This window comes from Myotis yumanensis, unplaced genomic scaffold (assembly GCF_028538775.1).
Source record: "Myotis yumanensis isolate MYYU_CA2020_CCGP unplaced genomic scaffold, mMyoYum1.0.hap1 SCAF_3, whole genome shotgun sequence".
Taxonomy (NCBI): Eukaryota; Metazoa; Chordata; class Mammalia; order Chiroptera; family Vespertilionidae; genus Myotis; species Myotis yumanensis.
Genome location: NW_027223754.1, coordinates 204,411,257 through 204,430,019, shown reverse-complemented (window position 1 = coordinate 204,430,019; position 18,763 = coordinate 204,411,257). Strand labels below are relative to the sequence as shown.

Genomic DNA, 18,763 nt, shown 5'->3' with positions numbered 1-18,763 from the left:
TGTGGTGGAGCTGCATCCAGGATTTCAGGGGCGTGGGCACAGAGGAGCGACACCGTTCCCTGTGCCTTGTGTTGCTGGGGCTCCTGGGTGGTAGGCATGCACTGAGCCTACTGTGCGCAGGGTGTTTTGCTAAGTATCCTTGGGAGATGGGGTTTTACATTAATAATGTGTTTTTTTAATGTTTTTATTGTTTTTTGTTCGTTTGTTTTTTTAGAGATAGAGGTAGGGAGAGGGAGATGGAGATAGAAACATCAACATCCATGAGAGAGAAACAGTGATCGGCTGCCTCCTGCAAGCCCCCTATTGGGGATCAAGCCCCCACAACCTGAGCATGGGCCCTGACTGGGAATCGAACTGGTGACCTCTTGGTTCATGGGTCAATGCTCAACCACGGAGCCATACCGGCGGGGCGTAATGTTACTTTTAATTCGTGGCTCTCTAGCCTATTCTGAAACTGCACTTAAGTGGAGAGCGTACAGGCTCGGGCATCAGGAAGACTGGTTACGCATTCTGACATCACTGCGCCCCGGTTGTGTGGCTTTGAAAGCCTTACCTATCATCTCTGTGTATGATTGTTAAATGGAGTGTTGCTGGCACTCCGTGGAATGGTAACTGCTTTTCTGGGAAAACTTTGAGATTGATTACAGTCCTACTTTCTGCTTCCTTGCTGACCTTAATTATTTTACTCTTGGCACGGACTCATGCATCCACCCTTCCAGCATTTATTGGATATTATGGTAATGTTACCACAAAGATAAATAGTATAGTAAGGCCCAGTCTTTGTCCTTACTGAATTCCTAATCTTCACAGAAAATATTTGATGAAATAATTTACCAAATACAATATTACAGGTATATTTATATAGTGCTTATGTACAAAACACTTTTGGGACATGTTGAAGGATATTTTGCCTGCAGTTTGAAAGTTTCCCCTGGGAAGTGATGCTTCTGAAATAGGGTTTTGAAGGATGAATAGGAGTTTACCCAGGAAGAACTAAATAAACTTAATCATTATTCATATTTCTCCCCCCCCTTCCTTTTTTGCCTACTTCCACGTCCTTCTACTCCTCACCTCCCTTTTTCTTCCCATTCTCCTCCTTCTCCACTCTTCCTCCTCCTTCATAGTCATAATGCTTTATTGATAACAAGAGTGTCGAGCTAGTAACGTGTCAAGTCAGGAAAAGAAGACAGTGCATTTAATTAGGAAAAATTATATTATGATTGTCTTCTTGAAACAGCATGTTAGTTTTTATCACCGTAATAAGTCATTCTGTTCTCAACTTTGTTCCCAGCTCCGTCTGGATGCATTTATTTGTAACCCACTTTCCATCTGTTTTCTCTTGTAAATGGGATTGTGAGAAGAACTTCGCGATGTAGTAATGCATGTTTGGGGTACGTGGAGGGGCTGGGGTGTGATTCACTCTGGGTTAACTCTTCCCTGGTCTTTCTGCACCCACAGATGGGAAGCCCGTGTCGCTGTCTCCGCTGGAGTCCCAGCCACACAGTCCCCGGTACTCGGCCCCTGGCCAGCGGGAGCGCGAGAGCCTGGAGGTGCGGGTGCGTGAGGTGGAGGAGGAGAACCGAGCCCTCCGCAGGCAGCTCAGCCTGGCCCAGGGCAGGGCCCCAGCCCATCGCCGTGGCAACCACTCCAAGACCTACTCCATGGAAGAGGGTACTGGGGACAGCGAGAACCTTCGAGCTGGCATCGTGGCGGGCAACAGCTCCGAGTGTGGGCAGCAGCCAGTCGTGGAGAAGTGTGAGGTAAAGAGCACCTAGAACCATCCAAGGCCCAACTGCCCCCACCCCTTGCAAATGCTGGCCTAGAAGCACCACCAGATGCCTGGACAGGGCTGGCGCTCTTGACTCAGACCTGGGTGTGAATCTGACATGGCCACTAACTCTGCTGTTGGCCTGACAAACCGTTAGCCTCTGAGCCTCAGTTTTGCCACCTGAAAAATGGGGATAAGAAAGCCTACACTACAAAGATATCAAAAGGCAAACTGATGGAAGCCAGCTCCCCTTTCTTTGCAGTTCATTTGGACCTGCTCAAGGTTTATACACCTGGTTGTCACCCGGGGGACCCCTGTTACTTAGACCAGGGGTCGCCAACCTTTCGGACCTCACGAACCACCAGTGGTCCGTGGACCACCGGTTGTTAACCACTGACTTAGACTACAGTGTGAGTGGTGTACTCGGGATGGTGGCCCTGTTGGGCAGCTCCCTCGGGTCTCATTCTCACTTCAGGAACAGCTTCTACAATTCAGAACCAGAGACTTACTGCTCATCGAAGGCAGTGGTTTGAACTTTCATAGCTTCATATCACTTTGCTCCTTTTAGGGTATGCTTTATTTCTTAGTAACTCTCTAGACATTTGGAAAACTTACCCTCTTCCTATCACCCTCCCCCCCTCATTCATACAACCATGCTTACTGTGTACTGAATACACACACACGCTTTTACTCTCGTTCACTCATTTCCTGCTGCTTCTAGTTCCCAATGGACAGGAATTAGAGCTTCCCTGTTAAGAGCAAGAGCTTTGGAGACACACAGAAGCCCGAGTTCATATCCCAGCTCTGCTGGTTTCTGCTGAGAGTACTTGAGCAAATGACCTCACCTCTCTGACCTTCAGATGTCCCCTCACTAAATCTGAAAAGTAATACCTGCCTGTACTACATATATGTAGAGAAATTTCTATGAAAGAGCAAAATGACAAAAATAGTGGCAAACCAAGATTAAGTCATATTTTTAATTTAAATTATTTAATGTTTAAAGTTCTGTGTACGTCTCCAGATGCAGAGTCATTGTTCCTTGGGGGTAGGTCCCAAAAATCTGAGTATTAAAAGAATCTATTCAGGTGATTCTGAGATTGTGGACACTGGAATTCACTGCTTGAAGGCACACATGCATGATGTGATTCTCTATCCCTGGGCTCTTTGAAAGGTGATGTAGGAATCTAGGAATTGGACCTTGAGGTTGCTGCTTGTTACTATAACTTATTTTTTAGTTTTTTGACTTGCACCTGAGAATTAGATTATATTTGTTTTCCTCTTTCTTTGTGTTAATCAGTAATGTTACTTCTTACACACTTAAAAAGTGATTTTTGGTAAATTTATTATCTGTGATGAGCCCCCCTGGTCCTGTTCAGATCTTCCATAGATGAGTTTGAAAGCCTTGATCTCCTGGCATCTTATTCCAAAGTAATCTCCTCTGGGAACACATTTACCTTGAGATGCTGGCTTCATACCCATCAGCAGTATACATCCTCTGTCTCCATGGTTTGGTGTCTATAAATTTTAGTGAAAAAGCCATAGAGGCAAACAAGAATGTCAGTCAATGGAGTCAAAATAGAAGCCTCCCTTCATCTAACCCGTGGTGGTTACAAGTGCTGAAGCTAGTCTTTTTTTTTTTTTTAATATATTTTTATTGATTTCAGAGAGGAAAGGAGAGGGAGAGAGAGATAGAAACATCAATGATGAGAGAGAATCATTGATTGGCTGCCTCCTGCACTCCCCCTACTGGGAATTGAGCCTGCAACCCAGGCATGTGCCCTTGGCCAGAATCGAACCTGGGACCCTTCACTCCACAGGCCAACGCTCTATCCACTGAGCCAAACCGCTAGGGCTGAAGCTAGTCTTGACCTGCTGTCAGATGCAGGCCCCTGTAACCAGGGACGTCACCCTCATCTCCTGTTGGTCTGAAACTTCTTTAGAGAATGACAAGTGTTTCTGAAAACTCCTCTGTAATGATGCCCAGGCTGTCAGCTGAGATTATCTGATGATAGAAATGGGGGGGCCCTCACCGGCCCTGTGACTCTCATCATTTCCTAATCATGTGGTTTGCAGCTAGCTGCCCGTGTGATCCCTGCATTTCTGCTGTCAGGGCAGGGCTGCCCCCGCGAGGGGCTAGTTCTTTGTGCTTTGAGACTTGGAGCAGAATGATTCTCTTTGATCTTCCCTTGTGCCTATGTGTGTACAGATATGTATATTTTTCTTGCATTTCTGTTCTCCTTCGGGCATCAGCTATGGAGCAGCAGAACAATCACTGGACCTGGAGTCAGAGTTCCTGACCAGGAATCTTTGCTTTGCCACTCACTAGTCATGTGACTTTGAACAATCTGGGTGCTCCGTAGAGTCTGCTTCATCACTATAAAATGAGAATATGTTTTCCAAGTGCAATTGTGAGGACGAAATGAGGTAGCGGGTGGGAAACGAACTCCTTATGAGTGTCATATATACCTATGGCAGATATTGATATTCCAGTTTCCTAGCAAATCCCCTAAAATGTAGTGGCTTCAGACACCTGTGGTTTTATTACCTCTTGTAGTTTGTGTGGATCCAGGGCTTGGGAATTTTGCTTAGCTGAGTGGTTCTGGTTGGGGGCCCTTAAATTAATGTCCTTATTTTGTGGCTGGAGCTGGAATAGTGCAGGCTTGGAGCAGTGGGGGCTGGCTGGCCTGGCATCGCTGCTTTTTCCTGTTGGAGACTCTGGCCTCTCCCTGTGGTCTTTCTGCAGGGGCTAGTTGGGCTTCCTCACAACATGGCAGCTACAGGGCAGTCGGCTGCTTTCCTGGCAGCTGAAGTACAAGTACTCCAGCAAGCAAGCCAGAGCGAGGTACTTTATGACCTGGCTCAGAAGTCACATAGTGTCTGCTCTGCTGGTGGCGTTGAAACATGCACAAAAGCCCACCCAGTTACAAGGGGGTAGAAACACACACCCCATCTCTCAGTGGGAGGGATGTCTAAACATATGTGGATATACTTTCAGCAGCAACAATTGACGTGGTCGTTATGAAAGGTCAGGCGAATGGTACTGTCTGATGTCAGACCACCTTTAAGGGGGATCTTTCTTTCCTGTTCTCTGTGCTTTGAACTTTATTTCTTGGTAGCAGTGTACTAGTAATACACACTAACGTCTACCAGACACTGCTAAATGTTACCAGACACGACACTTGCATAACATCTCTCACTTCGTCCCCACAACATACTTCCTAACTTTTAAAGATTAGAAAGCTAAAGGTGAAATAATTATTTCAAGTCACACTGCCAGGAAGAGGTGGAGCTGGCATTATATCTAAGCTTCCAGAATCCATGCTGTGAACCACAGTATTAAATGCTCTGTGCCTGATCGCTCCTGCGACCCACCCTTACCTCAGCCTCAGAGCCCCGGTTCTTGTTCTGGCAGATGCCTCGTCTCAGAAGGCTTCCTTCCGGGTGACCAGTTAACGATATGGGGGTCCGCTTTCACATTGGGGGTCATAGCCACCTCACGAGGGTTCTCATTTCTCAGTGGGTCTAAGCAGGGATGTGTCTGTTCCTTTGAAAGAAGTTGGGTGGTTTTAAATTGCCTTCCAGATTGTGGCTGCATTTGTTAGCTACCATTTGGCTTTAGGCATTACGCTTATAACACTTGTCACCTCTCACCTGCGTTTACTGGGCCCCTAACCAACCTGCAGTATTTTGAGCTGTTTGATCTATTTCCTATTTCCTATGTCTTCCAGGATTTTTATATAATACTAGAGGCCTGGTGCATGAAATTCGTGCACGGGGGATGGGGGGTGGGGATCCCCTCAACCCAGCCTGCACCCTCTCCAATCCAGGATCCCTTGGGAGATGTCCAACTGCCAGTTTATGCCCAATTCCGGGGAGTGGGACGGTTTCGAACCTAAACTGGAAGTTGGACATCCCTCTCACAATCCGAGACCGCTGTCTCCTAACTGCTCACCTGCCTACCTGCCTGATTGCCCCTAACTGCCCCTTCCCCCGCCAGCCTGATCACCCCTAACCTCCTCTGCCTGCCAGCCTGATCACCCCTAACTGCTCCCCCTGCCGGCCTGGTTGCCCCTAACTGCCCTCCCCCGCCAGCCTGGTTGCCCCTTACTGCCCCCCCTTCCCCACCAACCTTGTCACCCCATGCAGCCTGCTGTTCAAGTGTTTGGTCATCCCTCACTAACCCCCCTGCCGGTCTGGTCACCTCATGCAACCTACTGCGCAGTCATTTGGTCATCCCTCACTAACCCCCCTGCCAGCCTGGTGGCCCCATGCAGCCTGCAGTTCAGGCATTTGGTCGTCCCTCACTAACCCCCCTGCCGGCCTGGTGGCCCCATGCAGCCTGCAGTTCAGGCATTTGGTCGTCCCTCACTAACCCCCCTGCCGGCCTGGTGGCCCCATGCAGCCTGCAGTTCAGGCATTTGGTCGTCCCTCACTAACCCTCCTGCCGGCCTTGTCACCCCACGCAGCCTGCTGTTTGGTCGTTACTGTGAGGGCGTCCCGACCAATTTGCATATTACCCTTTTATTAGTATAGATCCCAGCAGTGGAGGGGTGTGCGCCTCCAATCTTCCCGTGTACCACGTGACTATTGGAAGACACTGGCATAACCCATGGACTCGCATTTCATTCGCTTCATGCATCGCCTCTGGAGCTCATTCGAGGATGTAGATCCACTAAAATATCTTCCCTAAATGTCAGCCCTGGCATTAGGGACTGTTGTAGATGGAGGAGCCTCGTAAGATTTCTTAGGCGGCAATTTTCAGGGAGTCCTGCTCCCGTCACCTCTGAGGTGCCTTCCCTGAGTCTCATAGTTATTTATTGCTTCATAGCGTGTTATCTCCAACACCTAACGGCTTAAACAATAAGCGTTTATTATCTCGTGCAGCTTCCGAAAATGAGCAGTCTGGGAGCAGCGTACAGGGTTGGGACTTGAGATCTCACAGGAGGTGGCAGTGAAGACACCCGCTGGGGCTGCGGTCACCTGTGGGCTTGCTTGGGGCTGGAGGCTGCGCTTCCAGGATGGCACACGGGCCTGGCTGGGGCCGCAGTTCCGTGGGACTCCTCGAGGGTCCTCCACTGAACTGCCTGAGTGTTCTCTCAACACGGCAGCTAGTTTTCCCGGTAAGCGATTCCGCGGAGCAAGGCAGGAGCCACAGTCTCTTTGCTGACCTAGCCTTGGGCGGTATGTACCTCTGCTCCTGCCCAGTTCTGCTGGCCCCACCCATCAGCCCTGAGAGTGCAGGAGAGTTCCCACAGGCCGTGGGTACCAGCTGGCCAGAAGCTGTGAGGACAGCCTTGGAGGCTGGCTGGCACACCATGGCCGTAGCAAGGGCCCGTCTCCAGCAGCCTCCTGTCTGAGCCTCCTGAACAGGCCTGCCTTGATCTGCTCCAGATAGTGCGTCCTCTTAGAAAATTAATTTTTGAGGGTGTACCCACAACAAAAACAAAGAAGCCGAAGCTGAAGTGAAGAACCAGAAGAGTTCTGTCCTCATTTTCCCTAGTTGTCATCGTGGCCCTGATGATGAGAGATTTGGTGGCTCATCTCTTCATTCCGTGCCTCCTGCCCCCTCGTATGTGAAGCCAGTAAAGGCAGCACCCGCATTGGACAGAGCAGAGGGAACTGGGCAAATTTTAATGCCCTCCTTTCAACAGTGTGGGAGAGACTGTCCCAGTTCTTCCTTGAAGCGGGTGGGAGTGAAGGCAGAAGGGAGAAACTGAGGCCTAGCTTTTGAGAACATTTAAGGCTCCATACCTTGAATGTAGAGCCTTCTCATACTATAAACTCGTTTATAATAATAATCCTATATAATAAAAGCCTAATATGTCTAGTCATCCGTTCAACCAATCAAAGTATAATATGCTAATGATATGCTAAGGCTGCTCAATTGCTCGCTATGATGTGCACTGACCACCAGGGGACAGACACTCTGACCGGTAGATTAGTTTGCTGCTCCGGTCTGGCCAATCGGGACTGAGTGAAACGGGCTGGACATGCCCTTAGCCCTCCCGAGTCCCTCCCCAGCCCTGATCATGCACTGGTGGGATCCCTTGGCCTGGCCTGCCCCCTCTCGCAATCAGAATGAGAGACTCCGCCCACCCCCAGGGCATGAATTTTGTGCACCGAGCCTCTAGTTCAGTGGTTCTCAACCTTCCTAATGCCGCGACCCTTTAATACAGTTCCTCATGTTGTGGTGACCCCCAATTTCATTGTTACAAATTGAACATAATTAAAGCATAGTGATTAATCACAAAAACAATATGTAATTATATATGTGTTTTCCGATGGTCTTAGGGGACCCCTGTGAAAGAGTCATTCAACCCCCAAAGGGGTCACGATCCACAGGTTGAGAACTGCTGCTCTAGAGGCTCACCGTGTAGATAAGTAGGGGCGAGTCCTTTATTTAGGGGGTGGTCCAGCTTTGGAACAGGGAGGGATGAGGTCCACGGGAGGCAGGTGTCGGTGGTCTGTGATGCTACACCGAGGAGAGCACATTGGATTTGAGGTCAGAAGTCTGGGGTTGACCCAAAGGGGTCGCGATCCACAGATTGAGAACCGCTGCTCTAGTTAATAATAATGGCAGCTGATACATACCTACTACTTACAGGGTGCCCGGCTCTAAGCCCTCTACATGAATCATCTCTCTCTGCCCAACAGCCCTGGACGTTGGCATATTATTACCCCTTGTTTATAGGTGAGGAAGCTGAGGTTCCACCAGGTGGTATTACATCTTCCAAGACGGGGACGCACCAGGGCATCCTCACCTGAGGGCACATTACAGAAACAAGGAGGCTCAGCTAGTCCTCCAGCTGGCTCAGAGCAGGAGTGCCATGGAGGTGGGGCGGGCTGTGGGTGGTGATGATCCCAACCACATCTGCTTTCATGCGCTGTGGGTTAGGTGTTAGACACTGCACTTTACATATGTTAGCTCATGGAAGCATTTTCACCTCCCTAATTTCATCAATGGGAAGGTTTAGGCTTGTCGAGGCCACATAGCTAAAAAGCACAGGTCCACATTGGGAATCTTTTTTGGTTTTTGATTGTGGAACAATGAAACAGTGAAACCAGGTAACATGAAGTTACCCACTTAATCATTTTTAAGTGCACAGCTCAAGCCGTGCTGATTGTGTGCATGTTGTTGTAGGACAGACCTCCAGAACTTTTTCATCTTGCAAAACAGAAAGTCTGCACCCATTAAACAACTCTTTCCCTCGCCCCAGTCCCTGGAAACCACCATCTGCTGTCTGTGAATTCGTGAACTTTAGGTACCTCGTATAAGTGGGATGGATCATTCAGCATTTGTCCTTTTGTGGCTGGCTTATTTTACTTTGTGTAATGTCCTCAATGTTCGTACATGCTATAGCATGTGACAGGATTTTCTTCCTTTTATAAGGAAGAATATTACTCCATTGTGTGTGTGTGTGTGTGTGTGTATACACCACATTTTGTTTATTTCTTCACCTGACAATGGACACTTGGTTTGCTTTCATCTCTTAGCCATCCTGGATAGTGCTGCTATGAACCTGGGTGTGCAAATATCTATTTGAGATCCTGCTTTCAGTTCTTTTGTATGTATTTTTATTGATTCCAGAGAGGAAGGGAGAGGGAGAAAGAGAGAGAAACATCAATGATGAGAGAGAATCATTGATCAGCTGCCTTCTGTTTGCCCCACACTGGAATCGAGCCCGCAACCTGGGCACATCCCCTGACCGGGAATTGAACTATGACCTCTTGATTCATAGGTTGATGCTCAATCACTGAGCCACACTGGCTGGGCTGCTTTCAGTTCTTTTGGAGGCATATCTCTCTCTCTCCAGATGAGGGATTTCCCAATTATATGCTAATTCTATTTTTAATTTTTCTGGGAACCACCATACCCTTTTCCATCGCGGCTGCACCATTTTACACTCTCAGCTGCAGTGCATGGGGATCCAATTTCTCCACATCCTCACCACAGGCTGTAAATCTTAATCTGTGATAGCTTCTCTCACTGCAGAAGCGGACTACAAACTGATCACAGAGGATTTTGAAAGAATATGTTACCTGGCCCTGTCTCCCCTCCTCCACTGCCTCCCTGACCCGCACACCTCCTGCTTGCTGTGCTGTGAAGCACCCGAGATGGAATTTCCCGTGTGGACTGTCCATGGAGGGGTGTCTATGGGGCCAGCACCGTGGATGCTGTGAGATTTATAGGGTGTGGTCACGCCAGGAAGGGGCTGACCTCCTGGCAATTCCCGGAGGTGTGACAGCTCGCAGCTGCGTGGGGACAGCACTCTGAGCAGCCCGCGCAACATGTACCTATGGAAGGGGCATTTGGCCACGCCCACCACACCTGGCTTATGGCAGTAGCTTCTGGACTGTTCTCTCTGCTTCCTCCCTTGCTCCCCTGCCCCCACCCATACACACACACACACACACACACACACACACACACACGGAACACCTGTTCTCCACTGGCATCTTGAGAGAGCCTTTGGAAAGAAAAGTCAGATCAGGCCATTTCTCAGCTCTGAGCCCTCCCGTGGCTTCTCTCCTCACACACTGGGAAAGGCAAGTTCTTACAAATGACAGTGAGCTCGAAGGGTCAGCCCCATGTGCCCCCTGTGGCCTCAGCTCACCGTCCTCCTCACTGCCTCTCTCCCAGGCAGCCCGGCTCCCCCGTGGTCCTGACGCACGCCGGCTCCCTTGCTCTGTCCGCTGCCTGGAGCGTGCAGCCTGTATCCCTACAGGCTCATTTCCTCATTTACTTTACGTGTTTGTTCCCGTGTGTCCTTAAAGTGATAGCTGCCCAAACAACCCCACTTTAGCCTCAGGGCCCTCCTCACCACCCACACAGGTCCTTTATCCCTTGCTTCATTTTCATCCAGCATTCTATATATTTTAATTATTTATACAGGGTATTCCAAAAATGTTTACATACTCTGAATAATTATTAATTCCAGCGGGTTAACTCTGAAAAGAAAGGAACATCAATGGAGCCATCAGCTTTAAAGTGTGTACACATTTTGAGGGACACCCTGCCTATTTGTCTGTCTGTTTTCTGTGTCCCCCAATGCGAATGCCAGCTCCCGTGGTGGTGGCAGGATGGAGTCGTTTGCTCACTGCTGTGTGCCCTCAGCTCCCACCATTGAGCCTGGCGCACAGTAGGTGCTCAGTCCTCATTTGCAGAATGAGCGAATGTTTGGCGAATGTGTGTCAAATTTTGGGGTCAGGCCAGCCACCCAGAGGCCCCGTAGGTAGGAGCGCAGCATGCAGCTACCGCGGTGGATCAGTATCAGGCGGTATTTGGACAACACATTTGCCTGAACATGGGTCTGCCCTACCCATGAAACTTCTGTTGACCCCAGATCGTCTCACCCATTCATGTGCTTTCCCAGAAACGCTTGGGTTTCCACTTCCCCAGGTCATGCTATTCTTCCTGACACAGCAGACCAATCGTAAAGCAGGCCAGGAATGTGCAGGATGGAGGAGGCCGGATGGGCATTCACTTCTGGCTCATTTATTGGACCTTGACTCTGGAAGAGGCACTCAGGGTATCCCCTGGAGGTTTGGCCCATCTTGTCCCCCCACTGGGCCCTGTTGCCCCTGCCATTCGCCTGCCCCTTGCCAAGTCCCGGCATGGCTTTGGCTTCCCCTGCCGTTAACAGGTGTCTCCTGATTTCTACGAGGTTGAAATAATTGTGTCTTTTGGGTCCATAATCCAGTATTTTGAGCAAATAAAATCCTGTCGGTAGTTTCCCAAGGGAGGAAAGGTGCCCTGGAAGTTTGTAAGATGCTATTAAGTGCCCCATTAGTGATACTTTTTATTTTATTTTAATCGTTACATGTATGCTTTACTGAAGCAGGGTAGTGTGGGATTCTGAACTCTACCCATTTGTCACCAACCGGCTGAGCCATGGGACCTCGGACAAGGTACTTAACTGCTCTGGGTCCCTCTTTCTTCACCTTGAATTTTGGAAAACCTTAGATATTAGGAAAACTCTGCCCAGAAGTTCTAAAGCCCTCTTTTTATAAAGGAGTCACTGAGGATCAGAGAGGTTAAGTAACTTGCCCAGCGTAACCCAGCTGGCCAGAGGCAGAGCTGGGGCGCCATCCGGCTCTCCTGACTTCCAGGGCTTTGTTCTTTGCACTGTGGAAGCTGCATCGCTTTGCCTGTCCCTCATCCTGGAAGGCCTGGGATTGCCACCCTTACTGGTTTTATACAAGTGAAGGAGGAAAGGTATTCGGAATGGGTTCTGTGAACGCCCCTCATACCCTCTCAACATAAGCACAGCTAACGTCTCTTGAGTTTTTACCAGACATTTCTCGGTGTTTTATTTATTTATTTACTTATTTATTTTTATTGATTTTTAGAGAGAAGGGTAGGAAAAGGGGGAGAGAGAGAGGGAGGGAGGGAGGGACAGAGAGAGAGAGAGAGAGAGAGAGAGAGAGAGAAGAGATAAACATCGATCAGCTGCCTCCTGCACACCCCCTACTGGGGATCTGGCCCACAACTCAGGCATGGGCACTGACCAGGAATCGAATATGCCACCTTGTGATGCACTGGACGATGCCCAACCAACTGATCCACACTGGCCAGGGCACCTCAAAGTGCTTTAGATGGAGCAGTGGTTTCCAGAGTGTGGTCCCTGGGCCATCAGCATCACCTGGATGCAGGTAACCCTCAGACCCCCTGGCCAAGCCCTGAATCGGGAGCCCCGGGGGAGGGCCCAGCTCTCTGTGCTAACAAGCCTCGCAGGGGTCTGGTGCATGCAACAGCCCCTTGAGGGTAAGCAGTGGGATGTCCCTGAAATACAGGGCAAGTGGCAGCAGGGAGATGGAGACCAAGGTCCCCTTCTGCTGCGTGTGCATCCAGTAAGCGTGAGTAAGCAGCTCACCACCCGCACCTTCTTGCACCCAAGCGTCTGGTCCTCACAGCAACCCAACAGGGCGCACATTTTTACATGCATGTTACAGATGAGCCAGTGAGGCTCAGGGACATTAAGTGCCTGCTTCAAGGTCACACGGCGACGCAGCGTTGAAGATGCAGCTCAAACCCAGGTCTCCTGAGTCTCGTTGGTTTTCATCACTCCCTCATGTGGGCCTCTGTCCCCAGCTGTGTGCTTTGCCGGCTGCCACGTGACAGCAGCTGCCTCCCCACCTGGCCCCTGCCCAGGAGGCTGCAGCTGCGTCCCAGCATCACACTGAGCCTAACTTTTCGCCATTTTTAAATCGGTTTCCCCTCTCACTCCCACTCCTGCTGTTCCCCTGATAGGAGACGGTTTTCCCTAAATTGTGCCCCCAGGCAGAATGCCCTGCAGGGTGTAACAGGCCTTCTGGGTCACTGCGGATGGTGTTGCTAGGGCAACAGGGCCAGGCAGAGTGTTGATGACTTCTGCCAGGGCCACCGTTCGTTTGCCTCCATCCTGTAGTTTGGTCTGAATTTCTTTTGGGATAATGCTTATCTTCCCCAGCTGGCATATATGTGAAAACAGCCCTAGGGGATTTTTTTCTGTCACATTGGAAACTCCAAGAAATGCTCTTGTCCTACCTGAGTTCTTCCTGCGGGTCCTAAAAGTGACAGCGGCTGAGCCCAGCAGCATCGGGAGCGAGCCTAGTTCACAGCTACGGCTCTCCTACCTACACATCCAGGTACACATTCACAGCGTACAAGGTGGGCAGGGCACCCTGTGCAGGATGAAGGGCGTGAGCGGGAGCCTCCATGGGCCTCCTTAGAGAGAGCCTTGTGGTCCATGTGTCTGCGGAGTTTGCTGAGCTCCTTAAACTTTATCCGTGCAATTACACATCCCCGTGTGTGGCACCAGGGTGTGCTCCTGCTGAGTCTCACTTTAGGGATAAGCACTGTATCTGTGAAGGTTTCAGAGTCTTCCCCTCCAGCCTCCAGGACAGAGGGGATGTGAGGAAAGGGCACCAGAACTGGTCAGGAAACTTGGCTCATTCAAAAGGTGTGGGAGCCAGTTGGCATGGCTCAGTGGTTGAGCATCGACCTAAGAACCAGGAGGTCACAGTTCGATTCCTGGTCAGGGCACATAACCGGGTTGCAGGCTTTGTATCCCCAGTGTGGGGAGTGCAGGAGGCAGCTGATCAATGATTCTCTCTTCATTGATGTGTCTATCTCTCCCTCCCTCTCCTTCCCACTCTCTGAAATCAATAAAAATGCATTAAAATTAAAACAAAGGAGTGGAAGGGTGTGATTCAGGGCCAAAGGCCTGGGCAGGGCAGAAGGAAACCAGGGAGGGGTGCCAAGCTCCCTGGAGGGAGTCACTGCAACCCTGGGGAGGGGTGGGAGGTGGGAGGTGGGGGCTTTGTGAAACCAGCAGGAACTGGAGGTGTAGGAGGGCCCCTGGCAGGAGCGGGGAATCTGACCTGTCCTTGCCGCCCTCGTTGACCAAACTCCTCCAGAACCCAGCAGTTACAGGAGCCTGTAATTCGGTCTATAAAGGCCCGGCTCCCCGGCACAGAGGAAGCTGGGGAAGGGTAGAGAGAGGGGGTCTGGAGGGGCAGATAAGAACATCACCCCCCACCTATCCAGTCCTTGTCACCAGTAAAGGCCAGTGTGACCTCTCTCGGGTGCAGGGAGGAGGGCTCCTGATCGCCTTCCTCTTCTTAAAGAGGGTTTCTCGCGGCAGCTCTTTTGACCGCTTGGGCAGGATCGTTCTTGGCCGTGAGGGCCGTCCTGTGCGTTGAGGGATGGTGAGTAGCATCCCTGCCCACCCCAGGGAGAGACGAGCAAAAGGACTCCAGACATTGTCAGAAAGCTCCAGGGGCCAGGGAGTGAGTGAAGCGCTGTCGGGGCCCAGAGGCTGACGGACGGGACGGGCCGCTCCCTGAGCTCGAGGAGCAGGTCTGGTGCGGGATCGTGAGCCCGACTGCAGGATTTCTGAGACAGTGAGGATCCTGACGAGGCTGAGGTCCAGCTTACGGCGCTGAGCACGGGTGGCCCGGGGGAGGGAAGGCCATTGGGACTGAAGAGGTCATGGACGTGGTGTTGGATGCTTCACCCCAGGGTGGTGAGACTTCCCTTGCTGGTGTCGCAGGTGGGGTGTCATTGTTCTCAGAGCCCGAGTGGGAAGGGTCAGGGTCTCAGGACTGTATTCTGCAGTGGCTGACGAGGGGAACGGGGAGCCGGAGGCCCTGCCATGGGAGGGAGCACTGTGGGTAGTGCTGACCATGCAGAGGCACCTACGAAGCACCCTCCATTATTTAAGTGTCAGGTGCCAAAGGGAACATGCTTGTTCTGTGCTTCTCCCTGGACAGAATGAGGCTGCAGGGGGTCGGGAGGCTGGTGCCCAGGCCAGGAAGGCCTTGCTTTGGTAGAAGAGACAACATGGAGAGGGTGAACCCTGCACTCCGGAGCTGTTTTGAGAGAGGCTGGATGGCTGCCTGTAGGGGGTGCCCTGGAGCAGGACTTTCCAATCTGGTCAAGTCCTGCCCATTTTATTATAGAAAAGGCTAACTGTAGAGCGTCAGGGGGGAAACAGGCAAAGTTGCTGGCAGCAGAGGGTGCCGAGCCTGAGGGGCCAGCCCTGCCTGGTAGCAGGAGAGCTTGAAGAGATGAGTACCTCCGTCGCCTGGAGTTCACGTACGGCACACCAAGGCGCCGAGGCACCCCGTTGGGAAGCTCGGTGCTCAAGGACGTTTGTGCTGTGATTGGAATGCAATGTGCCCAGTGCCGTATTCTGCTTTGGCATCGTTCCCGCACGTGCTCCATGACATTCTGCAGGACGTGTTATGCCTCTTATGTGACAGGGAGTCACCTGACACTACACTACCTGACACTACACTCGCAGGGTCACCTTGGGTTAAAGGACGGAGCCAGGATTCGTTCATTCACATCTGGGGCCCATGCTCTTGACTACTTAGATGGTAAGATCCATCAGGCTCCCTTCAATCTGCCAGTCTTCGATTCTTTGAATGATACCGAGCTGTGGCCCATATTGACCCCTCTGCCCCTCTGCCATGTTATCAAGTTGACCCGAACCTGAGATAGTTCATGGGAACATTTCACAAGCTCTCGGAGCCACCTCTTCTTGGTCAGAGATCCCCGATGGCCAGCTCATCCTTTTGGGGCATATTTTCTTTCCTCTCTCTGGTTGCCATCTGTCATCGTCTCCAGCTTGGGGGCAGGGAGCTCACTGTTTGTCTGTTTGAGCCAATTGCCATGTCTCTCATCCCCAAAATGTAATTGAAAAGAGCCTTAATGGTTTCCAAATGATGATAGCTCCATAAACCGATTAAAAAGGCTTAATAAAACTGTCTCGAGTTATTTTCCAGAGCTGCAGCCTGTGTACTTTGTTTTCTGATGATCCCAACAAGAAGTAAAGGCCATTTTTCTTTGTCATGCGGTCGGAAGCCCTGGGAAGGCCCTGCTCCATGGGTCTAACTGCTCGCCCTGTTTTTGTTTGCTTCCCAGACGATCCACGTTGCTATCGTCTGCGCAGGATACAACGCCAGCCGGGATGTCGTCACCTTGGTCAAGTCTGTCCTGTTTCACAGGTGAGCGCGATGGCTACTTTCTGCAGGTGTGGCGATCTGCCTATGTGTGTTTCCAGGGGGAAGGGTTAGATCCAAGCACCCTTTCATCAGACATTCAAGCTGCCATGAAGATTTAACTTTTGCCTGAGACCTTGGGGAGACTATCTGCATATGTAAAAGGCTAATATGTGAATGTCCATCTGACCAGTAGCTATGATGTGCACTGACCACCATGGGGCAGACACTTAACGCAGGAGCTGCCGAGCTGCAGTGACTTGGCAGCAGCGGTTCTTGGATGACACACCCCGCCGGAAACCAGAGAGGAGGGAGCCCAATTCCTTGCAGGGCTGCGCGATTCCACCTTTGGCCGTGGGTTATGTTGTTGCTGGGGCACTGCCGGCCCTGAATCTGGCTTACTGCACACTTGCGTTTACGTTCCACACCCTGTATGACAGCAACTTTGCAGCGTGCCCTCTCGCACTCTGGGACTCCTCGGGGCATGTCGAAGAGCCAGTTTTGGCCTGATCCTCACAGGCCAGGCCGAGGGACCTCACCGGCCGGAGGGTCCCTGTTCACTCTGCAGATGCGCTTCAAGCCACAGCACCACTATAGGTGCAGCTGGCCTGGGAGAGACTGCGGGAGATTGGCCCCAGGATGTGTCCAGCCTGTCTCGCTCAGTCCTGCCCCACCGGCCACCTTCTAATTAATTTCCTTTCAGTGTGCACGAACCCATGCACCGGGTCACTAGTTGTGTTAATAATGTTTAATAGTAGTGATTAGGTGCTGTCTCAGTGTTTAGAATTGCAGCTTTTAGACCTGAAGGGACCTTCAAGGACACCCCAAATTTAATGCTCCAGTTCTTCATCAGCTTCCCTTGCCTGACAGTCACCAGACCTCTCTGTGTACACGTCCCTTTTGCCAGGTTGTGGCTGAATTGTGTGTGTCGCCCCAAAATACTTTATCTGTTGGAGCTCTAATCCCCAGTAGCTCAGAATGTGACTGAATCTGGAGATAGGATCTTTAAGGAGGTGATTCAATTAAAATGAGGTCAATAGAGTTGGCCCTAATCTGTTATGACTGGTGCCCTTATGGGAAGAGATTAGGACCCAGACTCACACAGTATGAAGACCATGTGAGGACATGGAGAAGACAGCATCTACGAGCATCTACAGCTAAGGCAGGAGGCCTGGGAAGAAACCAACCCTGCCGACACCTCAGTCTTGAACTTCCAGCCTCTAGACCAGCCGTGGGCAAACTACAGCCCGCGGGATGGATCCGGCCCGTTTGAAATGAATAAAACTAAAAAAAAAAAAAGACCGTACTCTTTTATGTAATGATGTTTACTTTGAATTTACATTAGTTCACAGAAACACTCCATCCATGCTTTTGTTCCGGCCCTCCGGTCCAGTTTAAGAACCCATTGTGGCCCTCGAGTCAAAAAGTTTGCCCACCCCTGCTCTAGACTGTGAGAAATTCTTTCTATTGGTTAAGCCACTCAGTCTGTGGCATTTTGTATTGTTCTGTGGAATTTTGTTACGGCAGCCCTAGCAAACTAAAATAGGTTGCATTGTCTTTTCCATGGTAGCCTGGCCCACCTCTGGCCATTTCTGACCATTAGGGAGTCCCTGCCTTACGTGAAAGTGCAAATTCCAACCTACAGATGATATCTATGGCCCCAGGGGGTCCACATGGAACCAGCCCCAAGAAGGACAGATGCCTCTTCCTCCTGGAGATGCCTGCCTTCCTGAGTCATCGCTACTTCCCCTTAAATTCCAGGCGTTGGCCTCTAATTTTCCCCAGGACTTTCCTTCTCTGTGTTGAGTGATGCCTCGGCGTCCTTAGGGTCTATCCAGATTGAAGCCCTAGTTCCAGCCAGTGTCCTTGGCTCTGTTCAAATAAACTTTCCAAGGTTTGGATGAAGCTTACCCAGAGCTTTAGCCAACAGCATACAAATGTATCAGGTGACGGGGTCAGGATCCGGAAGGTTCTCAGCAGTAGGAATAGCCACAAAAATCTCCGAGTTCAGTTGAACAGAGATGAATGGAAAGTTTGATGCTAGAATCCAACTGTCAGAGGCATCAGCAGAGACAGGAGAAATGGGCACCCAAGCGCTGCCACCCCGGCACGAAACAGGGTTCATCTTGGGTTCAGCCCCTGGTCCAGCCCATCTATTATCAGTGCCTCAGGGTTCTCCCTTGAACATGTTTTTCCACTCTACCCTTTCCTCTCCTCCCGCTGTGCCTGGCAGAGTTCAGTTATGCTTAGTTTCTCTGGCACTAGTCCTTCCCGTCTCCCCTCAGCCAGGCTCCTAAAAGGCAAGGATGGTATTTCAGACACGCAAATCTGGCTTCTCAAAGCCCTTCATTGGCTTTTCCTTGTTCAGGGGAGAGAACGGAATCTCTTTACAGTGTCACACAGACCATCCGGATGGGATGTCATTCTCCAACGGTGTTCTCCCTCTCCTCCCCTTGCTGATACTTTACGCTCCAGTAACACTGACCTGGTTGCACCCCCACCTGCTGC

The 18,763-nt window shown here is 50.7% G+C and overlaps 1 protein-coding gene across 1 annotated transcript in view; it reads left to right on the top strand.

Moving 5' to 3' along the window:
• The window catches only part of LARGE1 (LARGE xylosyl- and glucuronyltransferase 1), a 428,799-nt gene that overhangs the window by 202,043 nt on the left and 207,993 nt on the right, over positions 1-18,763 (top strand). Inside the window, exons 3-4 of the mRNA XM_070410997.1 lie at positions 1,459-1,760; positions 16,179-16,261. Of these exons, the coding sequence (XP_070267098.1) occupies positions 1,459-1,760; positions 16,179-16,261 (385 nt within the window). The remainder of the gene's footprint in view (positions 1-1,458; positions 1,761-16,178; positions 16,262-18,763) is intronic.